The 24,358-nt window shown below is 37.7% G+C and overlaps 1 protein-coding gene across 2 annotated transcripts; it reads right to left on the bottom strand.

Annotated features, from left to right (window-relative positions):
• Positions 1-651: 651 nt before the first annotated feature.
• Positions 652-24,087, bottom strand: LOC306853636 (V-type proton ATPase 116 kDa subunit a 3-like). 2 transcript variants are annotated; one of them, XM_079391191.1, is made up of 20 exons: positions 23,957-24,087; positions 22,806-22,925; positions 22,608-22,686; positions 21,258-21,394; positions 20,168-20,263; positions 19,897-20,085; positions 19,409-19,491; positions 17,723-17,816; positions 17,379-17,591; positions 16,920-17,070; positions 14,696-14,835; positions 9,783-9,940; positions 9,602-9,692; positions 9,337-9,455; positions 8,030-8,243; positions 6,604-6,717; positions 6,412-6,498; positions 3,460-3,580; positions 3,209-3,380; positions 652-1,416 (listed from the first exon to the last, which is right to left on the bottom strand). In XM_079391191.1, exons 2-20 carry the CDS (start codon positions 22,920-22,922, stop codon positions 1,323-1,325), a joined length of 2,469 nt encoding a protein of 822 aa, XP_079247317.1. In that variant the 5' UTR covers positions 22,923-22,925; positions 23,957-24,087; the 3' UTR covers positions 652-1,322. The 2 variants fall into 2 exon arrangements, with proteins under 2 accessions (XP_079247317.1, XP_079247316.1); XM_079391190.1 differs by having other exon boundaries at positions 22,806-23,098; positions 23,957-24,047.
• Between the last annotated feature and the right edge of the window lie 271 nt (positions 24,088-24,358).

Genomic DNA, 24,358 nt, shown 5'->3' with positions numbered 1-24,358 from the left:
CCCTACCCCTACCCATAATTTATTTCTAAAATCAGAGGGAAATGTAGAAATTGTGCATCAGTGTGCTCTGGGTACCAAAAATATCAAAACCTAGCATTGGTGGAAGGATGAGTGCAGGTCAGCGCAGGGAACTGATTCCCATAATGCATACCTTTTTGGAGTTCATTATAATCAGATTTAATAGAAACAGGTCTGGAGTTAACCTAGTAAATACTGTCTCATCAATAAAGTTAAAGAAGTTACTTATAAAGTCATTCATTTGATCGCAAATTCACAAATTTGGCAGGAAGACTACATACGTCTTTTGTAACTTTAAGAATCCATAAAACACTTATTTTATGAATGTGTATCTACCCAAATATTTTGGACTGATATTGATTTAAATTTACAACATGGTAAAGATATAGTTTTCTTGTATATAAATAAGAGTTAATTATCTTTCTTTCGTTCCTTTGATGCTATTATGAATGTAATTGATAATAGATGAATATACTGTGATCCTCTATATATGTATTTTATGTTACTGTTCTTGTGCAATACAAAAAATTAAAAATTAATATGTGCACAATTGCTCGCTCTTCTGTGTAAAAGATGATATTTTTGTAATCTGCAGTGAATAATGCATCAAACACAGACAAACATGGCTTTTTTCAGTATTGAAAGGCTTTGGTCTTTACTGATCATCAAGGACAGCCGTGAGGCTTGACATCAGCTCCATAATTAAAACAATCATAGAAAAGCAACAATAAAAGAAGACATGGACGGAAGATTAATTTTGAAAAATGCTGTAAATCAAAACATTTCAAGCTATTGATTAACAAGCTGAAAATGATCACTCATTTTAAAACGGATTTTAATTTTATGTTGGGAGGTGATTGTGAGAAAACATTCTAAACGTACTTTAATTTAAAGTCTACATATTCCTGTGATTAATTGCCAAATTATTTCATAATTGCAGCATTAAACCATAATTAGATGGCTGTCATCATGATAATACACCTGATTATGGAGCATTAGTTAAAATAATTTTATTTTATGTGGACTCAAGTCTTCAATTAAAAAAAATCAATGTTCATTAAACTAAAAGACTCAGCATCAGATGTGTGTGCCATGTACTCAGATATCGTTTCAAAGATAATGTTGCATAGTGTCAAAGATATGGATGTGGATGCATAATAGGGCGCTAAAACATCTTTCATGTTTGATTTCTCACTCAAGCTAAAATATAAATCCATGATACATTTTAAAATGCACTTTGTGCCCCCAGCAAAGTAATTCCATTCTTCTTCTCTGTCCCGTGACTGCTAGAGGAGGCTCATGGGTCACTTTAGAGAGAAAGCTCCGATCTCTGATGTGAAGGCAAACGGAGTGAGTTTGTAGCCTGTTCCACTGTAGAATTTATTCTGGAACTCCACCCTGAGACAGAAAGAGAGAGACGTCAGAAATCTGATGATAAACGTACAGTATGATGAATCCAATAACCATAAAGCCTACTGTATCATGTTTGAGGAGCAAATATTTAAGGCCAATAATCATCCAAACATTGCTGAAAACATGCTGTACGCAATCTAATACATGCCTTCTGTCATCTGATTTATAGCTTATACTTGATCAAGAAAAAAGGCTTTTTAGTACATCAGTAAAAATGTCCACATTCAGGTCGTGGTACACACATTTATTTCTAAGACTTATTATTGTGAAACACAGAGTGATAAGTTATCACTAATAACTAATATTTATCTGCATTTATGCAAGTAGTCTGCTATACTGTTATAAAGATCTCATTGGTTTACAAGATCATCAGAATTTCATCTTCATTTTTTGTAGATTTTGTCCAAAGTTTAAATAAACTGTTCCAGCATTCTGTTTTTTAACCACAGCAAAGAGTTGTGAGGAATAAAAGAACAAGATATTTCAAAGACCTTACACTCTTGTATTACTTCATTTGGGGGATTTTCATCAAATTTGTGTGTATACAGTGGCTCAAAATGCATTTGGACACGAGTCACAATTAAAAAATAAAAAAAGTATAAAAGTATAAATTTCTTTAAATATCAAAAAATAAATAAAAAAACAGAAGGCATTTATTTTAAATATAGCACAAGCATTCATTGGAATCAATTTAAAATATATTATTTAGCTCTCAAATGAAGACAAAATGTCTTGTGAAACAAGTTAATTTGTTAATGTGATCAACTACACCTGTGATGTAAAGTTCAGATCTGTTCACGTGCCTCAAGTGTCCAAAAATGTGTTTTGGGGCCACATATGAACGGAATTAATTCATGTAATGTTTTGACAGGCCTAAATGTCCATGTATCTGGATTACAGTTTTAATGTAAACTAATAAACCTAATACGATGTATATGTGTCAGTCATACAAACATAAAACAGATAAGATTTCTGGACTCCAAAAAAAACATGTCAGTTTCTTAAATATTTGCATCTATTTGATTTTATTTTAAAAAATTATATTTTCAGAACGCATTTATTCAAATTGTTTTGAATCAACAAATTAGTTTTTATTAGTGCTATTCCAGAAATACCACCCATTTCTTACCCATTCCTTTCAAACGCGAGACCCTGGACCACAAAACCAGTCTTAAGTTGTCAACAATACATTGTTTGGGTCAAAATTATACATTTTTCTTTTATGCCAAAAACCATTAGGATATTAAGTAAAGATCATGTTCCATGAAGATAGTTTGTAAATTTCCTTCCGTACATTTATCTAAATTTAACTTTTGACTATAGTATATTTTTGTAATATGCATTGCTAAAGACTTCATTTTGACAAATTTAAAGGAAATTCTCAATATTTAGATTTTTTTGCACCCTCAGATTCCAGATTTACAAATATTTATATCTCAGCCAAATATTGTCCTAACAAACTATACATCAATGGAAAGCTTATTTATTCAGATTTCAGATGATGTATAAATCTCAATTTGAAAAAATTTACCCTTATGACTGGTTTTGTGGTCCAGGGTCATATATGACTGACAAATATGCATTACATTTTATTTAGCTTGTTTACGTTAAAACTGTGTGATCCAAATGAATGGACAATGTATATGAAATTCAAGTACATAAATCTTAAATTTAGGTCCACATAATTTTTGAGTATATGGTAGTATATACAGGCAAAGGGTTAGAGATTGCAGCATAGTTTAAGACTCTCGGGATGTTGAGCACATGTTTCTCTCACCAGTGAAGTCGAAGTGCGTGTAGGAAAGCGGACAGGCCTTCCATGACGAGCAGGATAGATACGGTCAGCACAGCGAAGGCAGCAAATATAACCACCATGATGACAGAGCCCACATAACTGAGCTGCTGGAAGGAGATCCGCATCACCATTAACCACAGCACCTCAGATAACTCTGAAAAACACAGACACAGCATGACCAGATGCTCCTCCTCAGTAACAACGGCAGCAGTGAAACACTCGAGAGCACTTACGAGCGTGAGCCAGGCTGAGGGCCCAGAGCCGCAGGTACGAGGCCGTGTTAGAGATGCAGCCCAGACAATACTCGATGGTGTGAATGGCCTGATGCATGAACACGTTCGCTGCATCAAAGTCCTTACAGACAATGGAAGAAGGAAAGAAGATGAAGATAAAAAAATAAATAAATAAAAAGCCTATATATATATATATATATATATATATATATATATATATATATATATATATATATATATATATATATATATATATACACACATACACACACACACACATACAGTGGGTACGGAAAGTATTCAGACCACCTTAAATGTTTCACTCTGTTATATTGGAGCCATTTGCTAAAATCATTTAAGTTCATTTTTTTTCCTCATTAATGTACACACAGCACCCCATATTGACAGAAAAACACAGAATTGTTGACATCTTTGCAGATTTATTAAAAAAGAAAAACTGAATTATCACATGGTCCTAAGTATTCAGACCCTTTGCTGTGACACTCATATATTTAACTCAGGTGCTGTCCATTTCTTCTGATCATCCTTGAGATGGTTCTACACCTTCATTTGAGTCCAGCTGTGTTTGATTATACTGACTGGACTTGATTAGGAAAGCCACACACCTGTCTATATAAGACCTTACAGCTCACAGTGCATGTCAGAGCAAATGAGAATCATGAGGTCAAAGGAACTGCCTGAAGAGCTCAGAGACAGAATTGTGGCAAGGCACAGATCTGGCCAAGGTTACAAAAACATTTCTGCTGCACTTAAGGTTCCTAAGAGCACAGTGACCTCCATAATCCTTAAATGGATGACGTTTGGGACGACCAGAACCCTTCCTAGAGCTGGCCGTCCGGCCAAACTGAGCTATCGGGGGAGAAGAGCCTTGGTGAGAGAGGTAAAGAAGAACCCAAAGATCACTGTGGCTGACCTCCAGAGATGCAGTCGGGAGAAAGTTGTAGAAAGTCAACCATCACTGCAGCCCTCCACCAGTCGGGGCTTTATGGCAGAGTGGCCCGACGGAAGCCTCTCCTCAGTGCAAGACACATGAAAGCCCGCATGGAGTTTGCTAAAAAACACCTGAAGATTCTCTGGTTTGAAAGATGAATGCGGCCAAGTACAGGGATATCCTGGACGAAAACCTTCTCCAGAGTGCTCAGGACCTCAGACTGGGCCGAAGGTTTACCTTCCAACAAGACAATGACCCTAAGCACACAGCTAAAATAATGAAGGAGTGGCTTCACAACAACTCCGTGACTGTTCTTGAATGGCCCAGCCAGAGCCCTGACTTAAACCCAATTGAGCATCTCCGGAGAGACCTAAAAATGGCTGTCCACCAACGTTTACCATCCAACCTGACAGAACTGGAGAGGATCTGCAAGGAGAAATGGCAGAGGATCCCCAAATCCAGGTGTGAAAAACTTGTTGCATCTTTCCCAAAAAGACTCATGGCTGTATTAGATCAAAAGGGTGCTTCTACCAAATACTGAGCAAAGGGTCTGAATACTTAGGACCATGTGATATTTCAGTTTTTCTTTTTTAATAAATCTGCAAAAATGTCAACAATTCTGTGTTTTTCTGTCAATATGGGGTGCTGTGTGTACATTAATGAGGAAAAAAATGAACTTAAATGATTAGCAAATGCCTGCAATATAACAAAGAGTGAAAAATTTAAGGGGGTCTGAATACTTTCCGTACCCACTGTGTGTGTGTGTATGTATGTATGTATACACATACACACACGCATGTTGGTTTTTGTGGTTTATGGGGACTCTCCATAGGCGTAATGGTTTTTATACTGAACAAACTGTGTGTGCTATTGCCCTACACCAACCCTACACCTAAACTTAGCCCTCACAGGAGACTTTGTGCATTTTTAGATTTTCAAAAAAACACCATTTAGTATGTTTTTTAAGCCTTTTGAATTACGGGGACATAGGCAGTGTCCTCATAAACCACCTTCATATTGTAATACCTCTGTCATACCCATGTCATTATACAAATTTGTGTCCTCATAAACCACATAAACAGACACACACACACACACACACGCACGCTTTATGCCCTTTTTAAATGTGAAGCTTCAAACCATCAATTCAAGTTTATTGTAACATGTAACAGGTCAAAATCACATTGTTGAGAAGGAGGAAAAAAAAAACAAGTTCACTCAGTAAGTCACACTTAATTATTACATTCAAAAATAATGTAAAAAACTGTATATAAAATGTATGGTAACACTTTAGTGTAGGGACCTATTCTCACTATTATTAACTAGTTGCTTAGTGTGCATATTGTATATTTATTAGTACTTATAAAGCACATATTAATGCTTTATTTTGCATGACCATTTTTTAGATCCCTTAATCCGACCCCATACCTAAACTATTAATAAGCAGCAAATAGGAGTTCATTGAGGCAAAAGTCGTAGCTAATAGTTAATAGTGAGAATTGGTCCCTAAGTATAAAAAACTAAAAGAGTAACTGAGAATTCAAGGAGTCAGATTTTAGTTAATCCGTTTGTTCAGATGGTTAATTTGAATAAATTCTTTAATCATCTTTAATCATCACTCAACAGGGTCCACAAAGCATTTTTTTTTACTGAAACAAATGTTTTCTGAACAGTCTTCACTTTACAGTGTTAACTATGTTAAAAACCCTGCCAATGATGAGGAATAATGTGACGATCTGCCATGTGACCAAAAGCGGAGTGAATCTATTGAGAAATTCAGACAGGTGCGTGTAGTAGTGCTTCTGACAACCCAATTCACTACACAAACCCCACTCTCACCACACCCTCAAAATTACAATCAATGTACATTCATAACCTTCAAGCGCTCTGGCAGACATTTCTCAAGCGCTTAAGGGTCAAATCACTTTGAATGAATCATTAAAAAGAACCAGTTCATTATACGCACCTCACCTGTCTACTTTCCCCTATTTCCCCCTTACCTCCTCTTCTCCTCCTCCTCTTGCATCCACCTCTCCCTGGGGAGCATTTATAGAGCCGTTTTCTGCTAGCAAAGCACGTCTGTCTCCCTACAGAAGATGAGAGCATAGTTTTGCAAACACACACAAACAGAAAAACTGTATGCGGGTCCATTCCCAAACACTGAAGTAGATTAATTCAGAAGGGTTGCTCACAGAGAGCGGCGTTCTCTTCCTCTTGTGTGTGATGTACTCTTGTATTGGCTTCCCCAGCAGCAGCACAGGAACAGACAGCACAGCCACAATCACCAGCACCTTCTGCACAATCGTCTACAGACACAACAAGACCGAACGAGTCCGATTAAAGGGGTCATGACATGAGAAATCAAATTTGCCTTGATCTTTTGGCATATAGGAGGTCTTTGTACCATTAAAACATCCTGCAAGTTTCGTAGCCTAAAACAGCCTCCTCATTATAAACAAAGCATTTATTTAATCAAGCTCCAAAAATGGCTCGTTTGGATCTGAGGTGCAAGATGACGTCACTCGGGCACAAACATTTGCATAAACACTGCCTCCTGAGTAAGACATCAACGAATAGTAATCTCCACACCATAGGCCCCGCCCACTGGTGCTCAGTCGCTTAACGGCTGACACTTGATCACACTGAAGGCAAGCGTCTCGTCAAAAGCAAATAGAAATTACAATCACTGCCGCTATCTTGTCTAAACTGACACCGTCCACGAGCTTAAAGGGATAGTTCACCCAAAAATTAAAATTCTGTCATGTTGTTCCAAACCCATAAGACCTTCTTTCATCTTCAAAACACAGATTAAGATATTTCTGATGAAATCCGAGAGCTCTCTGACCCTCCATAGACAGCAAGGGTACTACCACGATCAAGGCCCAGAAATGTAGCAAGGACATCTGTATTAAAATAGTCCATGTGACATCAGTGGTTCAACTGTAATTTGTGCTCTGAAGATGAACGAAGGTCTTATAGGTTTGGAACGACATGAGGGAGAGTAATTAATGACAGAATTGTCATTTTTGGGTGAACTAACCCTTTAAGTCTGTCGTCAGGACAAGTGGAGTGAAAGAGCGCTTGCTTTGAACAGCTCAGAAAGATCACAGCGTAAGGAACAAGTGGATAGTTTATTTTTAATGGCACTCCGGATCGTGTTAGATGATTGGTCAGAGCATTTGGTTTTGCAATTGAAGCACAGTGTCATGGAGAGCTCACAAAGAAATAGTGAGGGGTGTTGATAGTGTTTCCTATGCAGTGACGTTAGCCAATCATAACAGTGGCTGATTACTGAGAAGCCTTAAAGGACCCGCCCCTTAAAAACAGGTCATTTTAGACAGAGGGTCAGAATTTAATCAATAATTTAATCAAAAAACTTTATTAACATTATAAGTGTTAATAAAGTGTTCAATGAACATTAAAATAAAATAAAAAAATCCATGTCATGACACCTTTAATAATGCTTGGGGGAGAAAGGGAAACTTGAGAGGAAAATGTGTTAAAGTGCTGCAAGATGCAAAGAAACGGTCATATCCAGGTCTCACTTCTGTTTAATAAACCATATTGAGACTAATCATGAACAAAGCAGTCTGTTATATCACCATCATAAGTACACACCTGTCCCGTATAGAGAGGTTTGTTGTCCTTATTCTCAGTAAACAGGAACATGTCTATGAAGTGGATGAGGATGCTGGGAGCGGCGTCGGAGGTCATGGGGCCGTACATCACCCACTTATAGATCACCATGAAGATCAGGTATCCAAACAGACACAGCATGAAACACAGCTCCGGGATCAGCACCAGAAACACACTGCTGATATCTCTGAAGTGTCTAAAAGAGCAAGCAAGTGGATAGATAGTGGGGTTTAATAATACATGTTTCAATGGTAATGAAATAATGAATTTTATGCTTAAGTAGAAAACTTATTGATTCTGCAAATACTCTGTTTTGTGTGGAACGCATCGCACTGTATTCATTCCCAATGACGGCGGCTGTTGGACATGTTAAAAATTAGAATGCACTTTATAACGAAAATATATATCAAAAGAAAACCACGAAGCGACAGGACAGCAGCGGGAGTAAGAGAACTATTTCGGCGAGTCATCGCCTCCTTATCGGTCACATTTCACACAAAAATTCAACAGCCACCCGGAGCAGCTGCTAATGGCTAGTAAGCACGTTGTACGCTGTTTGCTTATGTAACTAGACCTATGAAACTAAACAATGGTTTACGCTGTGAGTCATGTTTGCAACATTTTGCAAAAAAAAATAAAAATCTGAAAATAGAAAATTCCATAAAAGGTTTACATTTTTAAAATAAATTATAGTAAAGTCAACAGTACTTGTTAAGAAAACAATATTTATGGCCAGTAAATGTTCAGTTCGCCTGCCCTTAGCACGTGGCAAAAGGTCATTTTGAACTCAGCACATAAATATTTACTTTTAAAGGAGTTATGAATTGAGAAAACAAATTTCACTTTGATCTTTTGAGATACAAGAGTTTAAATACAAATATAAGAGGTACTACATCATCGCTTCTTTATCCCGGCCAACTCATGCTTCATATGGACAAGCAGGAAAATAACACCAACAGGATCAATGCACTAAAAATAACATTACCTTCCAAAGGATCCTAATGTTTATTTCCAACCCTGCGATTGTCTCACTAAAGCAGTATTTTTTTGTTTGGTTCAGATATGGACCCAATAGTAATGCCACAACATATAAGTAACTGTGATAATTCAGTGTTATAGTGTCAGAGGGCTAAAATCAGGGTAAATTCAAGAAAATGGCCTTTTATTTCTAAATTATAACAGTGTCTGAACCAAGTACACCTCAAGAAACAAAAAAAACAAAAAAAAAAACACCAATTTGCAGAAAGCATGAAGAAATCCTCAAGAACAGCAAAGAAAAACATACTTACGTGTAGTTGAAAAAGGATAAACACACACCAAACGTCATATGGATGACTCCAATAATGACAGACATCTTCATCTTATAGCTGTTGAGGAACGTCAGATGATTATTGGCCAGACCCCAAATCTGAGGGAGATAAAGAACTAGCTATTGGTCAGGATTTCTTATACCGACACAATGAAGGAGAAATATTACTCTTTAGTCAAACTATCAACACAAATAACAGAAAAGGATACTGCAATGTCATTTCCACAGTAATTTGTCTGACTTACCGGATCAATGCCAAAAGGATAAGGACCAGTGAAAACGCCTGTGATATTGGGGTCCAGCGACAGATACTGATTACGTTTGAAAGTCTCCTCTCTACACACAGAGACAGACAGAGACTTTGAGAACATGCAATGTCTTTGGGCTTATGATGGATGTGTGCGTGTGTGTGTGTGTGTGTCGTACGTCCAGTTGTAGTGTTCTGCATTGGGCCGGATGTGCCATCCTGAGGAGAAGGTGTTGAGGCCCCGGCTGAAACACTCGTTGTAAACGGCTCCGGTATAGATAGAAAACAGCCCCATCAACAAAATGAGATATCGGCCTCCAAACATCATCTGCCAGATCTGACACACAAGAAACCCCAAATAATCAGTGCATGCATAAAAATACTCTAAAAACTAGAATTGTCTCCATCTCTACTCATGTTCGCATAATATCCAAGATTTTTGGGGATGATGATTATTTATAAAAGCAAACCGGTTGTTATAAATAAGCACACCTGCTTGGACGTTTCTGGGCTGCGTTCCACTTCGTTTTATATGCCCTTTCCTCACTAACTTCAAATGTAAAAACATACAATCTACTATTAGCATTTTTGTCCCTTACGAATTTATTTGATCAGAATCAGAATGAGCTTTATTGCCAGGTATGTTTACATGTATGAGAAATTTATTTTGGTGACAGAAACTCCACAGTGTGACAGAATGACAGTGACAAGACAAGACACATAATAAAAAGAATAATATACAAATAGACAAAATAGACAATTTAGTATGTACAAGTATGTTAGGTGCAAATTTGAAATGTAAATATGTATGCGTGTTAAATAAATAAATGTATAATAGTGTTGTGTTCCACGTTTATTGTTGAGTGTTCATGAGATGTATTGACTGAGGGAAGAAACTGTTCCTGTGTCTGGTCGTTCAAAATTAACGTGTCTGGTCGACAAATGCTAAGATTGATTAAATGGTAAATGTATACAAATATACACCAAAGGAAGCAGTCGGGCCTTTTTAGTAAATAAATCTACACAAGTTGTGCTTAATGTCATATCATAAATGTAGCCTACTTTGGTTATATTACAAGTCTTTTTTCTTATTTAATCATGATATTGTAACTGTCCTGTCTTGCTCACTTTTCCGTGAACCGCCGTGTAAAAATCATAACTGGGTCTAATGAAATTTAATAATAACGGCAATTGTATTTAACAGTAAAGGCTCATATTTGAATATGTTCTTTTCTTTATTTATGAAGAATTATTAGCGTGTGTATGATGTGATTTAGCCTATGCATATTTGTTCGAAAGCCAGGCAGAGTGATCACAAGATGCTAGAAGTTTTGTATTGTTTACAGAAAGGATGAGCGTTCTAATCTTTTTTCTGTTAATTATCATGTTGCGCTGCGTGTCTGTTTTTCTTCAAAGCACCAACTTAGAAAGCCTAATGTTGGTTTGATTGCTTGTGTTACATGAGAAAATAATTTTGCCCACCTGATGTTGTAGATTAATGTGGGTGCGGTTCGGCTTGCGACTCGGGGTCTTTATGTCAAACGGTTCTGGTCTGGTACAGAAATAAATTAGTGCTGTCGGATAACGGGTCGGGTGTTCTGTTAAGTACTGCTGGTGCACGTTTACCAAACAGGACCCGTGCAGGACTCCGCTTTAAACTGCTTTGCGTCTCTCAGTCAGATAACCCCATAAGCGTGATGCGCCATTTACAGGTCTTTCCCTAAACTCAGTCACACAGCTCATATATTTTTCTGCCAAGGGGTGAGAACGTAACAATTACGGAAACTATTTATTTTTGTTCATTTTTATTTTATTTCAGTTAGTTTTTCAGTAACTGTTGTTAATTTCGTTTTAGTTTTTCAAATATTTTGTCATTTTTATTTTATTTCAGTTTACGAAATAGTTTTTTCATCAATCGTTTTTGTCTTTGTTTTAGTTTTCGTTTACGAAAATAACCTTGCTCAGCAGTCCGGTCTATCCTCTGTAGTCGTCTGAGGTCAGATTTGGTAGCTGAGCTGAACCAGACAGTTATTGAAGTGCAGAGGATGGATTCAATGATGGCAGAGTAGAACTGTTTCAGTAATTCCTGTGGCAGATTGAACTTCCTCAACTGGCGAAGGAAGTACAACCTCTACTAGGCATTTTTAACAATGCAGTCAATATGAGTGGCCAGCTTCAGGTCCTGAGATGAGGCCGACGACTAGTGTCATCTGCGAACTTCAGGAGCTTGACAGAGGGGTCTATAGAGGTGCAGTCGTTGGTGTAGAGAGAGAAGAGCAGTGGGGAGAGTACACAGCACTGAGGAGCTCCAGTGCTGATCGTACGGGTGCTGGATGAGAATTTTCCCAGCCTCACTAGCTGCTGCCTGTCTGTCAGGAAGCTGGTGATCCACTGACAGACAGAGGTGGGGACGGAGAGCTGAGTTAGTTTGGGCAGGAGGAGGTTTGGAATGATAGTGTTAAAAACTGAGTTGAAGTCCACAAACAGGATCCTCACATAAGTCCCTGCTCTGTCCAGATGCTGCAAGATGAAATGAAGTCCCATGTTGACTGCATCGTCCACAGACCTGTTTGCTTGATAGGCAACCTGCAGGGGGTCCAGTAAGGGTCCAGTGATGTCCTTCAGATAAGCCAGCACCAGTATTTCAAATTACTTCATGGCCACAGATGTTAGAGCTACATGTCTGTAGTCATTAAGTCCAGTAATTTTGGGTTTCTTTGGGACGGGGATGATGGTGGAGCGTTTGAAGCAGGAAGGGACTTCGCACAGTTCCAGTGATCTGTTGAAGATCTGTGAGAAGATGGGGGCCAGCTGGTCAGCATCAGACAGGCTGGTGTGACACCATCTGGGCCTGCTGCTTTTCTTCTCTTGTTCTTTCTGAAGTCCTAACGCACATCTTCACTGATCTGAAGTGCAGAAGTGGGGGAGAAGGGGGTTGCTGGAGGTGTTAATGGTGTTTTTTCAAACCTGCAATAAAACTCATTCAGATCGTCTGCCAGTTGTTGATTCTCCACAGTGCTGGGGGATGGTGTTTTGTAGTTGGTGTTGTCTTTTAGACCTTTCCACACCTGAAGTAGCTGTGGAAGAGAACTGGATCCTTTTCAGAATAATTCCTCTTTGCCATTCTGATCTCCTTTTCCAGTGTGTATTTGGCCTGTTTATAGCATCTTCTTTGGCCTGACGGAGCTGTCTGAGTTTTGCAGTGAACCATGGATGCACCACTATTTATGTATACAACAGGGGTGTAACTGTACACGTATTCATACCGAACCATTTCGATATGGGTCTTTCGGTTCGGTACGCATGTGTACCGAATGAATACAGTATTTTTTTTCCCAGGAAATTCAAATAATAAAAGGGCATTTTCACAGTCTTTGATGTGGCATGACCGATTGCTGTATAAACGTCTTGGAGAGCCGCTTCTGGGGACGGTTCAGAAACATGCTGGTATAAACCCAACACAAGCAAACTAGAGCGGCTGCGATCAGCTCCGGTTCCCGTGTCTGAACCGTGACGCGCCGCAGACTTGAGCGCGAGTGATCATTCCTTCCTCTGTACTACTAGTTTTAACGCAAATAAACATGACTGAACATCTCATGCCTCATGTAATTGCTCGATCAGTGTTTCAACTTGGAAAGACATCAACAAAACAGCGCGGAAATAAAATGTCGAGTAGCATTTAATTTACCTCAGCAAGTCATCAGTGTCCACAGCTCGTTAGTTCACTAGAGAAATGAAGTCTAGAGGAGCATTTTGAGAAATATTACACCATATACTCATATTTTATTAAACCTGTTAGTCTTTCTTATTTAATGTATGTTTAAATTAATCTGTTATGAAACATGCTATGACATGTTTAATTGAATATATTTTAACAAATAGCCTACAAATTGTATTATTTATAAGTTAATTTAAAACTGCATTATGTGCAATTTACATGTTTGCATACATTTTTTTTTAAGTTGAGTGTTGATCATCTATTTAAAAATAAATAGTAATTAAATTTAAGTTTGGTTTAAGTTGTTAGGCCTAATTGTAACCTTATAATATAAAAGGGCTCCCTATAGTTTTAAGCATGAACTGATGTAGATTTTAAGCACTAAGAAAATTAAAACTATAGGCCTAACTGAATGTATTTAATGAAAGAGCAACTTAATTAAAAAGTAAATTTTTGCTGTATCGAAATCATACCGAACTGTGGCGTTAAAACCGAGGTACGTACCGAACCGTCATATTTGTGTACCGTTACACCCCTAGTATATACAGTGCCTATAGAAAGTCCTAGGTATAAATGTACTTTATGTATAAGGTATGCTGTTATAAATAAATGTATGAAAAAAAATAACTGATATAATTAATTATATTAAAATGGTTATAATTGAATAATTGATATAAGAGTAGTTTTGGGTGGAGGTAAATTAAATGTGATCTGCGGTGACATCACAATCATATTGCATTGTGGTGTATGGAGCTGCCTGAAATGTACATAAAATGTATGAAAATCGAGGGGTCGAGGGTCTGTACATTTAAACTTCCCTTGTCCACGTCACGAAGTGGAACGCACTTCAAAATGGTGGCAGGGATTTCCCCAAGGGGAAGTGCTTAGGGAAGGGTGTCTAAATGTGAAGTGGAACACAGTCCTAGAGATCCGAAGACTTGATTAGCTGGTTCAGGTGTTTAATTAGGACTAGAGCTAAACTCAGCAGGAAAGACTCTTGTAATTGAAGAAATTAAGTCATAAGTATTGCAACTTTACTGCTGCAGTGTTAAGTAAAATATTTAATACACTTATGAAATTTGTAGTGAAGTTACAATCATACAATATGTTGTTCTTCCTAAAATAAGAAAAATATGAAGAACATTATTATTATTATTATTATCATCATCATCATTATCATATAATCCTCCTCAGAGCAACATTGTCTTAACTTGGACACCATTTAAATTTTACATTGTTGTGACATTTTTTCACTGTTATCAAATATTTTTATTATCTAAGGTATTGTATCAAATTTAAAAATTCCAGTATCAAAAACGCCAGTTGTTAGAGTGTTGAAAAAAAGAAAATGTGCGCATGTGTCATGTTTTTTACTTCGGTAGTGTTTTTCCTCAGTTTCTGATCCTTCTCTTCCAGAACCATCCAGAGAGCCACCAGCGTCATCAGAAGACCGTGCCCAACGTCCCCGAACATGACGGCAAACAGGAAGGGAAACGTGATGATGGTGTAGACAGCTGCAGGCGTGTGAAAACAGACAGTAAAAGATGCATGAAAATGGAGTTAAGCTTCTTTTAAAGGGATGCAAAATTCACTTTTACATGTTGTTTGAACATAAATGTGTATTGGCAGTGTGTACACAACCACCCTGTAATGATGAAAATCCACCCAGTGCTTTTTTTTAAATCCCCATATTCATAACCCCTTTCTCAAATCAAGCAGTTCACAGATTCTTGGCAGAAGGACGTAGTTCTGCACAGGCCCCTCCCAAGATTGCTGATTGAGGTGTTGTTGTTGGATGTAATAATGAACATAGCAGTCGTCATTAGGACTGTCCAAAAAAAAAAAAAAAAAAAAAAAAAAAAAACTAATTTAAAATAAAAATCCGCATTCGAATTTTAGGTGTGCATCAGGCAGTCTTATCAGTGACACACAAGACGCTATGACGATGTAGGTGTCAGTGCATTTTAATGCTTTTTTTAGCCTATCCAGTTGAGCCCATTGGATGCAGCACTACTCATTCAAAATATTGCGGAAAAAGAGAACATTAATGCAGAGATTATGTTGTTTACGTCAAAACTGAAACCAGGCTGTTCACACAGAACACATAATGGATAAAATAAGTACTGAACACATCACCATTTTTCTCAGTAAATATATTTCTTAAGGTGCTGTTGACATAAAATTTTCACCAGATGTCAGTAACAAGTAATCCATACATACAAACAAAACAAAACAAAAAAATTCAGAAATGAACTTGTGTGCAATGAAATGGAATGACACAGGGAAAAGTATTGAGCACATGACGAAAGGGAGCTGCAAAAAGGCATGGAAAGCCCTTGTCAGTGGAAATTAATATTAGCTGGTTCAGTCCCAACAGCAACCAGGATAATGAAGATGAAACAAGGGTGGACATTTCAGCAAAACAATAATGCCAAACACAGCCAAGGAAACTCTCAATTGGTTTCAGAGAAAGAAAGTAAAGCTGCTAGAATGGCCAGCCAATCACCTGACTTGAATCCAATAGAAAATCTATGGAAAGAAGGAACTAAAGATCAGAGTTCATAGAAGAGGCCCACTGAACCTTCAACATTTGAAGACTGTTTGTGTTTGTGTGGAAGAATGGGCCAAAGATCCCACCTAAGCGATGCATGTGACTAGTTTCTCCATACAGGAGGAATCTTGAAGCTGTCATAATTACCAGCAATGGCTTTTGTACAAAGTATTAAATACATTTCAGTAAGCTTGTTCAATACTTTTTCCCTGTGTCATTCCACTTTATTACACAAAACTTAATTTCTGAATTTATTTATTTAGTTTCATTTGTATGTATGGATTACTTGGGTTGTTACCGACATCTGGTGAACATTTCATGTCAACAGCACCTTAAGAAATATATTTTCTGAGAAAAATGGTGACGTGTTCAATACTTATCTTACCCACTGCATTTATCGAATTTATATCTAGAGGGACATCTGTCATCATTGCACTCGCGTCTCGCACAAGAGTGCGGCATCTTTAGAAAACCATATAAAATTAATGTAAGTTCAACTTTTAAAAAACTCGAGACTTTATGGCGGTTTTTCTGCATCCAACTGCATCTCATGTTTTTAAATGAAAAAAGTGCTCTTTGTGATTGGTCTTCGGTCCTTTGTATTAAACTATACATACATGATGCTGTTTTGTTTGTAATTGTTAAGCAATGTAATTAATTATATATGGTTTATAAATATTATTTTGAACATTATGCACGTTTTCCCAAAGATAGTCATTATTTTATTGCTTTGAAGAAAAGTGCATTAGTAATATTTTGCTCTTGTGGCCTCAGGAGAGAAGCCAAAAGCCTTTTCCCCCCTAACAGAAATTATGCCTTTTAAATTTGAATACAATTCGAATATTGATAATATTTTGTGTGTAATAATTTGAATATTGATACAGAGCTGTTTTTGACAGGGTAAAAAGGGTGTTGTTTTACATTACCATTAATAAATTTTAACCAAACTATGTTACATAGAACTTACATACAGAATCATATGAACTTGTGGAAAATGGGCATCCGATGACCCCTTTAAACTAGTGGTGTGTTGTGAGTGTGCATCACCTGGGTTCATCTCCCTGTAGCTCGCCACTCCATAGGCATCGACTATGTTCTGGAATCCTGCAGTGAAGGCGTTGGTGGGGAAGAGTGTTGGGGGAGACGTGGTGGCCGGCAAGCGGTTGTAGAAGGAGTCCACACTACTGCCGCTCCTCCTCTGAGAGAGAAAAACAGGTTTCAGAGGCTTTCCTGTGTGAAGTTTGCATGTTCTCACTGCATGGATTTTCCAACAAGCCAAAGACATGCAACATAAAGCAGGTGGATTGGAGACACTAATATAACTACGATTGGATTCGTCTGAAAGAAGAAAGTCATATACACCTAGGATGCTTTGAGGGTGAGTAAAACATGGGCTAATTTTAATTTTTGGGTGAACTATCCCTTTAATGTTGTTTTAAGGTGCTATATAAATAAAAATGACCTTGACCTGACAGCGACAGACGTGTAGTGAAAGTGGACGCTCACCCCTCCCTCTCTCAGGGCGCTCTGCAGGGCAGGCAGCTGGCTCACGGGGCACCAGGCCTCTGCGATCAGGCACTTATCAGTGACAGATGGGCTGCAAAGATTCAGCACTGTCTGCACGGCCTTACACTTCTGAACCTGCACAATCCACTCGGGCAGACGGGCCAGCGCTCGCACCAGCAGCTGCTGCATGTACTGCTCCGTCTCACCCATGACCTACAGCCACAGAGGAGACAGACACACAGTGAGGAAGCTCTGAGACTGTATGGCTGTTCGTTTACAGAAACTAACAAACTGGAAGTGAAAAAAATGAAAGATGTGTTGACTGTGATTAATACTGCACTTACTGATTTGATGTCCTCGATTCTTCCTCGAAGTCCATTCAGAGTCTCCTCTCTTTCTGCCTGGCTTTCAGGGTAGGGGAATGTTTGTGTGTGGAAGCTGTGTGTTTGTGGAACATATTAATTCATCATTGTCATTAGGATATGTCCCCAAAACCTTCAAATTAGCTGTTATTAAACCTGTCATTAAAAAACCACAACTTGACCCCAAAGATTTAGTTAATTACAGACCGATCTAAAATCTCCCTTTTCTGTCAAAGTTACTAGAAAAGGTAGTATCCTCACAATTATATTCCTTCTTAGAGAAAAATGGTATCTGTGAGGAATTCCAGTCAGGATTTACACCGTATCATAGTACTGAGACTGCTCTTATTAGAGTTACAAATGACCTGCTTCTATCATCTGATCGTGGTTGTATCTCTTTATTAGTTCTACTGGATCTTAGCGCTGCGTTCAACACTATCGACCACAACATTCTTTTAAATAGACTAAAACACTTTGTTGGCATTAGTGGAAGTTCATTAGCATGGTTCAAATCGTACTTATCTGACCGCCATCAGTTCGTTGCAGGTGAATGAAGAGGTATCATATCGATCACAAGTGCAGTATGGAGTACCTCAAGGCTCAGTACTAGGGCCGTTACTTTTCATGCTTTACATGTTACCCTTGGGAGATATTATCAGGAGACATGGTGTTAGCTTCCACTGTTATGTTGATGATATTCCGCTCTATATTTCTTCACGGCCCGGTGAAACACACCAAATTGAGAAACTAACGGAAAGCATAGTCGATATAAAACTGGATGACGAGTATCTTCTTACTGCTAAATTCTGAAAAAACAGAGGTGTTTCAGACCTAAAAACCCCACATGTAATAACCTAGAACACTATCTAACACTTGACGGCTGCTCTGTCATTTCTTCATCATCAGTTAGGAACCTAGGTGTTCTGTTTGATAGCAATCTTTCATTTGAAAGCCATGTTTCTAGCATCTGTAAAACTGTGTTTTTCCATCTCAAAAACATATCTAAATTGCGACCTATGCTCTCAACGTCAAATGCAGAAATACTAATTCATGCTTTTATGACCTCAAGATTAGACTATTGTAAAGCTTTATTGGGTGGTTGTTCTGCACGCTTGATCAACAAACTACAGCTGGTCCAAAATGCAGCAGCTAGAGTCCTTACTACAACTTACTAGAATTTTTAAATGAAATGATCATTAATTACAGTATTTACTCAAAATTCATTTTAAAGTATTTAAAAAAAAAAAAGTACTCAAAGGCTTGTCACTTCTAATCAACACCTAACATGTGACTGATCTGACAGACGGTTAAAAAAAAGGGGGAAAATACTCATCAAATATTCATAATTTTCACATCAGGACAAGGTTTATATATTCATTGTTTTTTTTCAGGTTCCAGATGACTGGATAATTAATTTTACATATTTTATAGAGTTTAGTTTGTGATAGAAAATCAAAAAGAATACGTAGCCAAAGAAATGCTTCAGCACTGACTTTTCCATGACATTTTCAAGAACTTATTAATTTCCATGAATTTTCTGGGATTCATTAGATTTTCAGTATAGAAATCACACCGTTTAAATCCTTTGGTAAATGTCCAGGTTTTTCAGGACTGTGGGAACCCCGACCCTTGATCTCCCTTCAAAACCACCAAATCCAGATCACCTACCAGTCACAGATCTTCTTCACTTTCTGACCGATCTGATCTCCCCAGAACGAGATTAAAAACACGGTCCACTGCACCTCCTCACCCTGAGGAAAAATAACCAAAATCTCTCACTAACTTTAAAAAACAAAAAAAGATGTACAGTCAAACCAAAATTTATTCAGACACCTTATATCACAGTTTATTCGCTATAGTTTAGAAAATGGTAATAAAATATGAGAAGAACTCAGAGTTAAACTGTGTAAACTGTATAATATAGGTCAAAGCTTTATTTTGCTATCCTCACTTACATAACTGAACTACAGTGTCCTGCACCCACTAGTAAAAAAAAAAATATATAGCTGGTGTCTGAATAATTTTTGGTTTGATTGTATATGTTTCTACAATCTAATAAAAAACAAAAACACTATAATAATACATTGTAATAGTTCTAACATGTACATCATCTGGTTATACAAGAATTTAACAGTATTTAATGCTTTATGTCTCACAGAATCAGGATGTTCAAGTTTTTCTTCCATCTCGTGAAAGTCCACAATGATGTAACCACGACAAGCACGCCATAGCAGCCTCTCGAAGGCGGGCGCTTTCCACGGATGAACCACGCCGGCCACAAAGCTCAACCGGACGTCCTGCCGGTTCTCTGCCAGACCCACGGGCTCAAACGACACCAGCGGGGCCTATGATATACATGAACCAGACTGACGCTTACGTGGAAAAGGAGGAAGTGGATGTATTGTGACCGTAAAGTGCAGTTCCTACCTGTGAGGCTGTGAGAGAATGAGTCTGTTTTAAAACCCCTCTGTACTGACGCAGCTGAGTATACTGAGACCGCAGACTGTCTCTGTTCCTGGACACCTGCAAATGTGATATGAAACAACTTCCACCTTACTTAATAAACAACACTAATGTGATGCATTAACAGGGACATAATGACAATGGAAATGTGGCTAGACACTGGTACAGGAAAGCACTGAAAAAACATTTATAGTTAAAGGGATTTTCGCCAAAAATAAGAACTTTGCCATCATTTACTCAACCTCAAGTTGTTCCATAACTGTACGAGTTTCTTTCTTACATTAAACAGAAATTAAATTATTAAGTTGAATGTTGGGCCCAAGTCAATGGGGACCAACAACTGTTTGACTGCTCACATTATAAAAAATATGTTCTTCTGTGTTCAGCAGACAAAAAACTTTATACAAGTTTGGAGCAACATGTGGGTGAGTAAATAAGATTTTCAATTTTTGGATGAACTATCCGTTTAACACGGTGTCCTAACTAATGACACGCGATGAAACATCATCTCCGTGTTAATCCGAGTTTGTGTCGTAACTAGCCGCGACGACGCGCAAAATTTCTATTCTAGAAATGTTTTTTATTTCTGCAACACACAAACTATGACTCAGGTATATCTTGGGTACTTATTACGTGCTTTATTCAATGTTAAAAGTGTCTAATGTGAGTTTGAATATATTACGAGACATATAGCTTACCTAAATTAAAGCAAACAAGCTTATTGCATAAAGATGCTATCAGTCACTCAGTATGTACATTTAATAATGTTAAAAAGGTTTAATATTTATTATTAAAGTGCAGTGCGCTTCCAGAGAGAGCCCGCCCACACACGCTTCTGATTGGCTGTGAGATTTGATTGATTTTGTCGCGTCTGGTGTGGACAGACTAATTGTTTGTCGCTGGAATCTTGTTGCATCGCGTGTAGTTAGGAGAAGAAAGTAAGAAAGCAAATTAAGAACAAGAAAGCATATAGGATCAGTTTTGATTTCATGTTTTTTTTAACAAAAAGCAGACATAAAACATTTACATGGAAACAACACACAAAGTTACAAACCTCCCTGAGCTCTCGGGCCAAGCGCTCACTCTCCTCCTCGATGGTGAGGAGCTCTCTGGGCTGAGGGGCCGGAGGGGTCGGGATGGGGGGCTGCAGTTTCTGAGAGAGACTGCGGATTATCTCCTGCTCCAAAAACACTGGAACAAAGAAAGTGACGGTTTAAAAACCTTCAAGCCAACATAAAATGGCATTGTTTATGTAAAAAGGTGAGCTAATGAAGACAAGTTTATTCACTTTATATGATTTAGACATGTAAACATCCATGCGTCACATCATTAATGGGTGCTTTAATAATGTAATTGTGTATACATGATATCATAGCATGATTATGTAAACAAACTGTCCAAAAGAACCAGGGGCCAGTTGCATAAACTAAGCCTCTATGTTAAGATAGTGACTTAAGTACTAGTCTGACCAACTAGCAGTTAACCAAAGGGCAATCAGTCTTATTTTTTGGATTCAGCTTAGACTAATTAAAAAAAAATTATTACCAGCCTTAAATAAAAAATTAGCTAACTAAATTTTAAGACTAGTCTAAACCTTTTATGCAAGAATCAGGATTCCCCCGTTTACCTGAGGCTCCAGATTACAGGTAATTACATTATAAATAATGTTCAGTTTCCAGCACAGACCGATCGTTTCACTTCATAAAACCTTGTCAGGAGCCATGTGCATTAATTTGGTGTTCTGTGAAATGCTTTTTTATTCTCAAAAACCTGTAGCCGACTTGCATTTTATGACCAAGAACCACAGTTTCAAGAAAATATATTCTTTAGAAAAAAAAACTATAACTTGTGAGTAAATTAACAGCAAATTTTCATTTTAGGGTGAACTGCCCCTATAATTAGCCTCTTATTCTCACCAAAGCTGCATTTATTTGCTCAGAAATACAGTAAAAACAGCAATATTGTGAAATATTATAATTCAAAGCAAGGTTGTTTTTTTTAATTATTATTTTTAAATGTCCCAGCATTAATCTCGTATGAAGATTAGAAGAAGGCTTCTTCCCCAAATCTATCATTTTTGCTATTATTATTGTGATGTTATTTGCACTAACATTAATCAGCATTAATTACCTACTCATACGATTTCTAGATTGCTTTGATTGCATCAAACTACACAGATATTTGGCTATTGTTTAACAATTTAAAGAAGTGCATGGCCTAAATGCCATCAGCTGATAACAAACTGCTCCAAAGCAGGAAGCCGTTACATTTAAACAAATGTCTTCCAAAGACAAACACTGTCCTCTTTGTAACAATGTGTACTGATGACTCGAGCACAATAGCAAGAGGAGCGTGTGAAATAATGAAACAGGGAAAGAAGGAGTTTGAGGAGTGACAGACTCACCGAAGGTTTTCTCCAGTTCCTCACATCTCCTCACTTCGTTCACAAACTTCCTCTGGAACGCGTTCACATTTGGATTCAGCTGAGGTTGGGATTTCAAACAAAGACGCGTCGTTATCTTCTTTGTGACACAATGTAAGGTAAAGACACTTTATAAAAGACGTAAACGACGAAGCAAAGGGCCAGTATGAATTCTCTCACATCTCTGAACTCCACTATTCCCAGCTCTCCCAGTTCACTGACACAGTTGTAAGCGGCTCCCGACTGGAGGAAGATCTGGACCAGACAGACCTCTTCACTGCGGAACAGAGAGCCCATGACCTGAAACACACACAGATCACACAATCCAGCAGCAACAATGGGTCTGGAAATGTGTTCAATTCTTGAGTGAATGGACACAGCACTTCCTCTTCTGCTTTGAGTCAGTAAGCATGTGAGCATGAGCGCATGTTCCTCTCCGAGGGCTTTTTTAGGTTTCACAATGTCACCTGTGGCTGTAAAATCACGGGGTTACATGGGCAACGTCAAACTACAGCAATATTTTATTTTCATATATTTAAAATAAATATATTTTTAACAATACATATTTTTTGTATAATTATTAGGTATGTAATCATGCTGATCTCCTTTTAATTGACAGACTTGTGGAACATCTGAGCTTTTAATGAATGAATCCATGACCTCGCAGAGCCATTTAATTCAAGGCTAACAGTTACAGCATGTAAATTATACACTGTCCTTTATATTTTCAATCTGTAAAGGGGTGGTATGTGTCAACTACCCAATATCTACATTGGGCCACACTCATACCTCTCTCACTTATCAGAAAATCAATGCACTGTTATTTGCATCTCAAAAACACCTGATGGTTCATCTTAGACTGACATCTAGCCCACGTGATCTCATTTTGATCACATGCATCCTCATCATCACAGGTTTGACAGCTAATTACTAGCACAATATATACAATAGTTATCTTTAGACACTGGAGGCAGCAGAAGCCAAACAGCCTAAACAAATCAAGCCCATGATGGGCAACAGGTCCTCTTTCTACAGCCACTTTATAAACACAGACTGCTTTAATGAGGAAAGTTATTCAACTTTCTCCTCCGTGCATATTATATTATCTAATATACTTTTGACTGTCTGTTCATTTGCATAATGCAGAACACAATAAAGTTTCATTTTCGCCTCGCTAACACTGTAAACCCTCAGAAAAGCAAAAGGTAACTTATTCATCGAGTTTAATGTTTAGATAATGCGGAAAGAGTCGAAACTGGCCGAAAACGAGCGTGATATTGTGTGTTTACAGAATATGTATCATTGTAAACATCAACTATCTGCAAACTTACCGACAGAGACTCGCTTATATATATCGTCTGGATATGAATGTTCAGTAACGGAGCGCGCGGCGTGTCTTCTTGAAAGAATAAAGTTATAACAGCTGAGAGAATCACGAACTTCCGGTTTCTCAGACAGTCACGTGACTGCACGCATCACGTGACTTCAGGGCCAAACTCCAGTCTTTATATGAGCCAGAATGTTATTGATTTATGCTATTTTAATCTATACTTTGTATGCACATTTGTATTGTGTCTTCGTGTGTGTTTAAAAATGTAATTAAAATTTAAAGAAAGTTGCTATTCCCCTATAGGAATCATGAACCCAGTACAAAATGAAAAATGCATGCTATTTTTTTATTTAGTACTGTCCTGAGTAAGATATTTACATAAACGATGTTTACATATAGTCAA

Source organism: Barbus barbus (assembly GCF_936440315.1).
Source record: "Barbus barbus genome assembly, chromosome: 33".
NCBI classification, from domain to species: Eukaryota; Metazoa; Chordata; class Actinopteri; order Cypriniformes; family Cyprinidae; genus Barbus; species Barbus barbus.
This window is presented reverse-complemented; position numbering and strand designations above follow the sequence as displayed.